The 10,340-nt window shown below is 43.5% G+C and overlaps 1 protein-coding gene across 1 annotated transcript in view; it reads left to right on the top strand.

Moving 5' to 3' along the window:
- Positions 1-10,273, top strand: part of CKAP4 (cytoskeleton associated protein 4) — an 11,518-nt gene extending 1,245 nt beyond the window's left edge. Inside the window, exons 2-3 of the mRNA XM_019543899.1 lie at positions 7-175; positions 8,653-10,273. Coding sequence (XP_019399444.1) covers positions 7-175; positions 8,653-9,984 — 1,501 coding nt within the window. The 3' untranslated portion in view covers positions 9,985-10,273. The remainder of the gene's footprint in view (positions 1-6; positions 176-8,652) is intronic.
- Positions 10,274-10,340: the final 67 nt, after the last annotated feature.

Raw genomic sequence — 10,340 nt, 5'->3', positions numbered from 1 at the left:
GGGCAGCCGGGCGCTGCGGGCGCTACTGTGTGTGGCGCTGCTAGCGGGCGCCGCCGCCGCGGTCTGGGCCGGGCAGCTGCTCCGCCAGGAGGTGCAGCAGCTCGCCCAGGGCCACCACGCCTCGGACGCGCAGCGGGAGCAGCTGGCCCGCAGCCTGCAGGGGCTGGCGCAGCAGGTAACGCCGGAGCGGCGAGGCAGCCGGGCACGGGGGCTCCTGCTAGCGCAGCACGTGCCACAGCAGCCTGTGCGGGCATTCCCCTCCCCCCCGTTGGGAAAGGGCTGAGGCACCCAGGCCAAGGAAGGAGCAAGGAGGGTGCCCAGAAGGGCAGGGAGCGGGCATGCATGTAGGAGCTGGAGAACGGGGCAGTGGAGAGTGGGGCTCACTTCTGAACCCAGGCGGCAAAGGAAACTCCACCACCACCCCCGCCCAGCAAAACTGCCTCCATGTCTGGGCACCCCTGGCCCACAGGAGTCTCCTTGATCCAAGCAGGGTCCTGCCTCCAGTGCAGAAACCTACTGGGGGATTCAGTCAGCGGGATGGAGCCTTACAGCATAGGCCAGAGATTTTCACCTGGGTGCTGCCAGGTCTTTTGAAGGGTGCCGGGACCCTTCAAGTGATGAGGAGGACCTTTGAGATTGGCTAGGATGGTTTGGATAGAGATGGCAGGGGGTTGGACTCAATCGGCATTTCTCCACCCGTGAGTTGTGACCCAAAAGTGGGTCAAAAGAACATAGGGAAGGGTCACGAACAAACTTTAAAGATGGACTCTCCTTTAAAAGAGGAAAATGTAGGAAGCTGTGGGTTTTCCCTTGCAGGCTAGCAGAGCTGCAGCCTGCCAGGGGGACCCTGCATGCCCTTCCCCCTGCCCTGCACACTGGGGGGGGCGGGGCTGGGGCATGGGGGCAGCGGGTCAGGAGTGAGGGGCACTGGGTCAGGACTGGCCATCAACATTTGCAAATGGTCCTGGTACAAAAAAGGTTGAGAACCACAGGACTAGATGACCTCTGGAGGGCCCTTCCAGCCCTGCTTCTCCATGGTAGGAAAGGTGTGAGGAGTTAAGCAAATAAGCCAGGCTGAGGTGTGTCCCTGCCTGGTCACAGGAAGGAGGTGTGCACTGTAACCTATCTATATATCTTACTTTTTAAGAAATTGAGTGCCACTCAGTTCACAAAAGTTATGGAAAGTTGCCTCAAGTCCAGCGAGGTTGAGAACCATGGGCATATACTCTTTTATCAGAGACGTCTCCCATCCTCTGCTGTTCCAGTCTTGAGTCTCTTATCCATTGAAACAGTCTGCAGTGTTTGGGCAAGTGCTAAGAACAAAAACAAAACCAAAGTCTTTTCATACACGGTTGTAGGCATGATTTGAACATAGGCTGGTGAAACCCAGCTATATTAACTTACTGTATCATCTAACTTATTCAGTTGCAATCCACATGGTTCACCTGTGTTATATAATAAAATTAAATATACTTTACACTTTCTGGTAAAAGGGCCAGGCCCACGTTTTCGGTAGTACAATTTTAATATCTTGGATGTTAATACAACTTAACTGAAATACACCAGGATATGTGGTTTTGCATTCATATGATTGCTGCTTTTTACCATTTAGGATAGCACTGCAGGAGATAGTGTTGTTGTAAAACTTTAGTGAGACGTGCCCTCACTTTTCCACCACTGGTGACTGCTTCTGCTGTGCACTATGGAGAACAAAAATCCCGCCTGTTTTATAGAAAAGGCACAGGCAGAACTGCTGAGTGACTCACACTCCTTGCTTACTGTGCCTCCTAATTTCCTGCATTACCTCCAGCCAAGAGCAGCAGACCCAGCAGCCATCATTGCATTTGATGCTGGGGAAGTGTAATGAAGTAGTCAGCAAAGGGTGTGGCCCTGCTGTGATGAGAGAAACATCCTTGTTCTTGCAAAGGATTCTTTTTTTTTGTGGTTTTAGGCTAGGGTTTCACACGTGGCAGTGTACATGCATTTCTACACCTTGTCTTTTAAAGTGTGAAATACGAGGGGAAAAGCTATCAGATGAAAGCAATGTCTGAAATTATGCCTTAAAAAGGTGGGGGTAAGGGGGGAAGTCCAGTAGTTCTTTTTCATTTGCTTTGTTTTGTGCATTTGAGAGCAGTTTCACTGCCCTGTGTGTGACTGCTCAGTTACGTCTCAGTTCTGTAAGCTGGTATATGGGGTCTGATCCACCCATCTGCGCAGAACTCCACTGACCTTTTTGTAACATCCCACATGAGTGTAAGGCTCTGCTTACATGGGTCAGTTTGCAGGATCAGTAGGGGGTCTTAGCCATTTTCTCATGTCGGGTCTTTCGCACACCAGCGTATGTAGGAAACAGACGAAATGAAAATACAGTTGTAACAGTACAGGGAAGGTGTAGTCTCTGTAACTAACTTTAAATTCAGTTTCTCATGCTAACTAGATTTCAAATTCACAGGATACTGACAACAGGCCCACCTAATAGTTTTTACCTAGCTTAAACAAACCAAAAAATAAATCACAATTTGAAGGAAGGGGTAGATTAAGTTGGGCACGCGTGGCACAGAAATATGGTACATAATGTGGTAAAGAGCCTAGATGCCTAGATTGCGTATATAATTCTGTATGTTCCATGGCACGTATTGTTTCAAAAGCTGAGCACCTCGCAGACTTCCCTTGCAACATCGCTGTGAAGAACAGAAGTTTTGTTTTCCCTGTTTGATTGCTAGGAAAGTGGCATGGGCAGGTTAAGTGATTTGGTCTTGGTCACATGGAAAGCCTGTGGCAGCACCAGCAATTTGGGTTCTGCCTTTGAAGTCCCAGACCAGTTTCTGAAACAGAAAAACATTCTTCCTCCCCCTATGGAGAGAAGGCATACGCTGCATTGTTCATAGCTGGCAGGAGTGTTAAACAAATGGTAATCCAGATCTATGAAATATTTGGCACAGAATTCTTCTCAACTGCTATCCTCAGTTGACTCACCAGACAGAAGCTGTCTACAAGATCAGACAGACTAAGGCTTTATACAGACATTACAGCTAGAAGTTCTGGGTGTTATATTGGATTAAAAACGTTTCCCTGATTTAACTCAGTAATGAGATAGGTGCTGGAGGCCTGTTTTAAGGTAAGTTGGCGTAGGGGATGGAACAGGTGGGGTGGGGGAGATTAGGGGGCTAGCAGGGTCTGCAGGAGGCTTGGGGGGGATAAGAGAGGCTTTCTGATCCTGCCAGTCCCCTGGATTAAAGTAAATTGGGGTTCGAGGGGGAGAGGAGTGGGGACAGACTGATGGCTTTGCAGGGAAGGTTTGGTGGGAGGGGAGCCTCTCTCCCCTCCAACCAGGGAATATTTTTAGCCCTCCCAATCCCCCACCCCCAGACAAACAACCCCCTCCCCAAGCAAACCAATCCCCCCTGCCCTCCCCACACCCCAGTTTGCTTCAGTCAGCTCCCTGCACAACTAAATGCTGGTAAAACTGGCACCAGGAACAGTTTGCATGATCAGTGGGTTGGTGGAAGAGGATGGTTGGTTCATCTGGTGGTGAGGGGAAGGGCTGAGGGGCTAAAAAGAGTCCAGTGCTGGGCGGGGAGAGGGTAGGAAAACCACAGCCCTGGGGCTGGGATGAACATGTAGTGGCCAGGCTTTCCCAGCCCTGGGGCTGTGCTCAGAACGTATACAGAAGTTCAGTTAGATCGGTCTAGCCAAACCCCATCTAATTTAGTGCATCTCTGAGGTACAGTTAAATTGGATCAGATTGGCCATTTCTTGACTGATCTAACCTTCCTGGAACTTCTGTACAATTTGCACTTAGATTGACATAACTAAGGATCTACGGGTAAGGCCCACATGGGGGCAAACTAAGTTAGATCAGGTGGCCATTTTAAACAATATCTAACCTCCACCTAACTTCCCTGAACATCTGGATGTACCATTAATCACATGCACACCCATGTCTCTGTTGCTAATGGGCAAGAGTACTTACCTGTATCTGGAACCTCTAAGACTGCTGCAGGCTTCAATTTGCAGTGATTTTTTTAAGATTGTGACAGATACAGAACATTTTTCTTCAAAGGAAGGCAACAGAGAAAATCGTTGGTGGTGCCCCTTTTTTCCATTGCTTATGAGGTTTCCATTGCTTATGAAAAAGAGAGACCACAGTTGTTAGAAGTATCAGCATCACTCCATCTAGGTCGAAAGAGTATTTCATTTGGGATTTTCAAAGTTAGTGAGAGTTGGTTGTCTTAATTCCCTTAGGCTCCTTTGAAAATCCCAGCAAATCCTGACAAACATAGAAATACATACAGAATTTTAGGGTTGGAAGACACTTTCAGCTGTCCATACAGATGCAGAATTTTCAGTTCCTCAGGTATCCCAGACAACTGCTAACCCAGTGTCTTCTTGAAAGAGGAGATTCCACAACTTCCCTAAGCAACTTGTTCTTGTTTCTATCACTAACAGAAAGTTTTTTTCCTGAGATTTGATTTGTATAATCAGTTGCCTTCTTCTCTAGGTTGCTGCAAACAGAACCATAAGTTTTATGTAGTGCTCTCTAGGCAGAGCCATCCCTTGAGTATGGTGAATTGGGGCAACCACCCCAGGCCCCATGCTTTGCAGGGGGTCCTGCAAAGCCAGGCAGAGCAGCCACAGCCCCTCCCGTGGGGCCTGCCTGGAGCTTGCAGTTCAGCCCCATGCTGTGGAAAAAGGATGGAGACCCTGCGCAGTGTTAAGGGGGCTATGCACAGGCTGATTTGTCCTGGGCCCCAAACCCCGCTAGGGTTGGCTCTGTCTGTAGGAGTCAGGTACACAAAGAAAGTTATAGTTAATTAGTTGTTATGGAAGCTTCAAGTTCTAAAAGGAAATAATCATAAAACTGTTGCATGTAGGGGGTGGTTAACTTTTGGTATGCATTTCTTAATGCAAAATAGAGCATGTAGATCATGCTGTGTTTCAGTCGAACACTTAACATTATGGTAAGTCTGTTCTTCTGTTGGCACTTAAGAGCAAAAAGCCTTGGTATTAATTCATTGCTGCACTCCACTGTAGAATACTGCACTCTACTCATACAGCACTTGCTGTACAGCCCGTTTGGTGGAGCACTTCCCCCTTTTTGGTCTTGTGCCATGCAGTGCCGTTGTCGTAAGAGTTATATAACCTCACTGCTTTTCTCATCAGCTGTAAGAGAAGAAAGGAAATGATGTGGAAAGTTGAGTCACAGTACAGTGTTCAGAGGAGCCAAAATTTTCTGACATAATAAATACAGTCATAAGATGGCTGGTAAAAAGAGGGAAAAAATGGCAGATAAGGAATATTTGTCAGTTTTATTCACAGTATTAAACCTTTGGAGGACTGGGACTATATTTTATGCTTCTCCATCCAGAAGTAGCTGGCAAGAGACTATACCTCTTTATAATGAACATGAATTATCATTTTGAATTTGGGGGGTTGCAAGAGGCTTATTAAGGGGCTAGTTAGCTATTGTTTAGAAAAAAATGAATAGAGATGTAACAGGGTAGGTAAGATTAGAAACTAGTCTAGCTTGACTATCATGTGCAAGGGAGTGACTTTAATTTACACCACTAGGATGGAGACCCTCAAGAATATGCAAGTAGAGAATTGGTTTAAGAGAACTACATTCCATCTTGGCAAGTAGAGAATTGGTTTAAGAGAACTACAGTCCAACACTCCTGCTCCTTCCTATGTCAGAAGTCTCTTTCCATCAGTAGAGGGTTCTTCCTTCTATATTGGTGAGTTACCTGTTGGTCACCACTGGGCATTTTTTTTCTCTGGTAATTTTATGCCTTGGGTGGTACAATTTGAACTCAGCAAACTGAATAAATTCTGTTTTACAGTACTTTTTGAAGACAAATTAATTAACAGGGTGATTTTACCAGCTTAATTTGATTTTGATATAGATTCTATCTTGTATCTGAGTTAAGTGTATAATGGTTTCCTTGCATTGTATAAGGTTTACAGACATCTAATAGGTGACATGTCAGTGTTAGTGGTACAGAAAAAATAAGCTTGGTACAATGGCATAATCAGAATAAAAGATCACTGATAATAGCTTAGACTAATGTGATTTTGTAGATTTATCTTACCCCAATTCTCTTCCTACTTGATTTATTTTTAATTTTGTATAATTTTCAGGTCACATGCTATTAAAGAGGCAAAATACTTATTTTATTTTTTAAAGACTGAGTTGAGAGGAAACCAGTGATGTTATTTTTGGTTCTATATAATGTATAAAAGCTGGAGTAAGGGGGCCTTGTCCTTTTTGGGGGACTGTAGTGTTTAATCGTGCCTAGCTTCCCAAGGTGCTTTTCCACACTTTTTTTTTTTATTACAGACATCAGGTTTTGCCTTCCCTGGTTTTTCAGAAGAACTGAAAAGCCAATAAAAGTTGTTACATCAGAACAAATTAAATTGAAAACTTAAGCAATTAAAAAGAGTTTTTGAGCAGAGATTATGCCTATTATCTCAAAGTCTTTTCAAGTTTTTGGGATAAATGTTTGTTTTTCTTGAAAAAGGTAAGAGTGTTTGGCTCTTCAACCACAGGCTGAGAAAGTTCCCTCTCTAGTTCATTAGTTCTTTAGCAAACACAAGGAATAGCGGTAATATTTTCCCTAGTATTTCTAACATTAAAAAATAAGTGGACTTAAAAAAGGGGAGTGGGGAGAGAAAATTCTTACTCCTATTCTCCAAGAGAAAAAGGTTAAAAGGTGAGTAAAGCCACATTTCTTTTGCAGGCTGTCTTGAAAACCTCAGGGTTACTTGGTCCAATACACAGTAAATCAGGGGTTTGTATAGAATCCCATTGGAGATGTGTTTCAGCAGCAGCAGGGCGAGCAGCTGCGTTAACCCCCATGGCTCCCCGAGTCAGCGCCAGCACTGGCAACCTGCAGTGCTTAATGCTGACATTGCTTGCCGTACTGCCAGAAGTGGATCTGGGTCTGGTACATGAGCCCTGTGATCCAGGTTCAGCCTGGGGGCCAAACACATTTGACATCCCCACAGTAAGTCATTCAGAGTTTGCGTTCAAGAGAACAGCTCTTATCGAAACTCTACAGTTCATGCTCAGTTCAGACCCCCAGTGAGGTGAAGGAAAGTTCAGTCTGAGGCCTTAATCTTGTCAACATGCATATGGATCATTTAATGATTAGTTAGTAACTTAATTGACTAAGTCAGTAAGAAGTGTTTGTGGGATCAGAAGCAGAGAAAAGATTTCAAGACTCACAACTAAAAAGAAAAAAATCTTGTTCAGTGAAATTATCTAGTTATTAGATAGATGAGCTACCCTGAAACAGTGCATCACACATGACAGATTGTGTGGTAGTTCTCATTATTATACACCTCAGGTGTGCTACACAGAGGGAGGCAAGATAGCAGGCATTACTCAGCACTGCTACGTACCCAAGTCCTAAAGGTATTGTAGGTGAAGAATTTCCACTGAAGCCAGTGGGAGTTTAATTGCTTTTTATTTTCCATCATGTTAATGTAGTGCTTGTGATGAATACCATCTTGGCAGCTTTGGAGACTCGAATTGATTTTTATACATGGACTGGGAACAGCAGAGGTAGTGGCGGTATGTTCATGTGCCCTCACCCTAATTCTAAGGTGAAAGGGTGCTTCATTTTCATACTCATTCAACCTTTGTCCTTTTTGCTGCTAGTGCCAACAACTGTGTCCACTAGTGCCAGCTGTGGGGGTCATTTTCAGGATGTAGACCAGGACAGGCAATTATTTTGGGCAGAGGGCCGCTTCCTGAGTTTTGGCAAGCCATTGAGGGCTGCATGACAGGCAGCCAGGGGCAGATAAATATCAACTTTCTACATTTTTAGGGGTCCCGCTGGCCAGATGGAATGGCCTGGGGGGCCGCATCTAGCCCGCAGGCTGCATTTTGCCCACCCCTGATGTAGACGCTGAACTGGATTGAGACCACCAGCTCATAGTTCAAAGGGCCCAGGTCAGCCTGTCCAGCAGTAACAATAGAGGGCACTAAATAACTGAAATATTTTAAAACTAAACATATATTATCATCATACAACACAGTTTGGGAGAAATATAAAAACTAAAGTTAACTTAGAGAAAATGAAATATAATGAAAGCCCTAGATGTGTCATTACTACTTTCATTCCCCAGTCCATCATCCATTTTTTCCTTTAAAAGATGCCCTGTCTTGTATAATTTAACACTCATTTATTGTTCCGTAATCATCCATTCAATCACTCTGATTTAAAGCTTAAATTGATAAAGATGCTTTTAAAAAAAAGTGAACTTACAGAGGCCCCAGGCCCACAGTCCGTAAAGTAAAATTCTTGCAGTAGCTGGTGTAAGTTTTGTCCAAATAAGGACTTAAGGCCTGTTAGATTGAGCCCAAGAGAAATAGGATTTGATGGTTTGAGGGCCAAGTCAAAGGATTTGGATTCAGTACCACAGACTTCCTGGGAGATGCTGGGAATGTCACTTTTGTGGAGCTGGTCCCTAGTTTACCGTTTGTAAAAGGCTATAATAGTACTTCCCAACCTCAGCACAGGGTTGAGAGGCAGGAAACATAATGGATTCTGATGTGCTTAGCTTCTACACTAATAGGAGCTATAAGTACCTCTGAGAGATGCATAGGATGCCATTTTAAGGTATAATATATGTGGATTTCTGTTTCAGGTACAGTCCATTCAAGTTACAGTTGGAGATTTTGAATCAGCGATGAAAATAGTTCAGCAGAAGCAAGAAGTTACGGAGAAGACTGTTAAGCAAGGGGAGAATGAAATAAATCGTATCAGTGAAGTTCTTGAGAAACTACAAAATGAAATCTTGAAAGACCTGTCTGATGGCATCCATATGGTAAAGGACTCAAGAGAGCGAGACTTCACGTCTCTTGAAAATACTGTGGAAGAAAGACTAACAGAGTTAACCAAGTCTATAAATGATAACATTGCTGTATTCACTGAAGTCCAGAAAAGGAGCCAGAATGAAATCAGTGATATGAAAACAAAGGTTGCTTCAATGGAAGAAAAAGACGCATGTAAACATGAGTTAAAGGTGCTGAAAGATGCTCTTGATGATGTGCAAGCATCCATGAAAACCAAAGAAAAGGACATAGAGTTGCTGAGAAGTACAATAGATTCAATGGAATCTGATGTTTATACTGAAGTCAAAGAACTAGTTAACCTTAAACAGGAACATGAGAAATTCAAAGAGGCTGCAGACACTGAACACCTTTCATTAAAAGCTTTACAAGAGAAAGTTCTTAAAGCTGAAGAATCCCTTACACAGTTCCCTGATGAGATTAAAAGACTTGATGAAGACTTACTGCATATTAAAGCCAACCTCAAACAGGATGTAAATGAACTCCCAGAAAACATACCAGAAATCCTTGAAAAGAATCAGGAAAGGTTTGAATCCAGGTTCAGACATGTAGAAGACAGTCTTGAGTCCCTGACTTCGGCTACCACTCAATACATTAAAAAGATGGAATCCCTTCTTTCTAGGCAGGAGGAGCATGAGAACAAGCTAGTTTCCTTAGAGGAAGGCATTACAGCTCTACGGGACACCTCAGGTGCTGATACAAGTTCAATATCAGACACTCTGAGAAGTCTCAGTGAATCTCAAATTTCATTGTTCAATGATATCGATGAATTGAGAAGAAGTGTAAGTGACCTCCCAAACTCTGCTGATGTCCTTCAGAACATCCAGAAAGAAGTTAAGGCTTTGCTAGATCAAGAAAAGCCTCAGATGGATCAAGCACAACCTCAAGAATATATAGAAAAGCTGTCTTCTGTGGAAGGCTCTGTCAGTGATTTAAGGTCTTCTGTCAGTCAGGTCGATACTGACTTGAAAATGGTCAGAACTGCAGTAGATAGCTTAGTTGCTTATTCAGTGAAAATTGAAACGAATGAGAACACCCTGGAATCAGTGAAGACGACAATAGATGACCTAAGGAATGATCTGGAAAGATTGTTTGTGAAAGTAGAAAAGATACATGAAAAGATTTGAGGAACAATGCTAATTAGGCAAGTATTGGATTTTTTTAGAAAATTAGCTTTTGTATGCCCCCTCCTTTTTATTTTTTTACTCTTTTTAAAGATGAGTTGACACCTCCAAAAGAAAACAAGAATGCTTTTACAGTCTGATACAGATATGCTCATTTCCTGTACTTTTCTTCTGTGCAGGGTATTTTTAAGTTTCACAGGGGTTTAAATTACTGTGGCTTTTTTAAATCTAGAATGATATTTTGCTTTAACTACCCTATTTTAGTTAGTGATACAGCCCCTTCTTTGCAACTCCAACCATCAGACAGCGTGGTCCTAGTTATAATGATATAAGGGTACTTCATACAAGTACAGCTATTC

The sequence above is a fragment of the Crocodylus porosus genome, unplaced genomic scaffold (assembly GCF_001723895.1).
Source record: "Crocodylus porosus isolate Cpor-Errol unplaced genomic scaffold, CroPor_comp1, whole genome shotgun sequence".
Classification (NCBI taxonomy): domain Eukaryota; kingdom Metazoa; phylum Chordata; order Crocodylia; family Crocodylidae; genus Crocodylus; species Crocodylus porosus.
The sequence above is the reverse complement of the archived record's forward strand: the minus strand, read 5'-3'. Positions and strand labels throughout refer to the sequence as shown.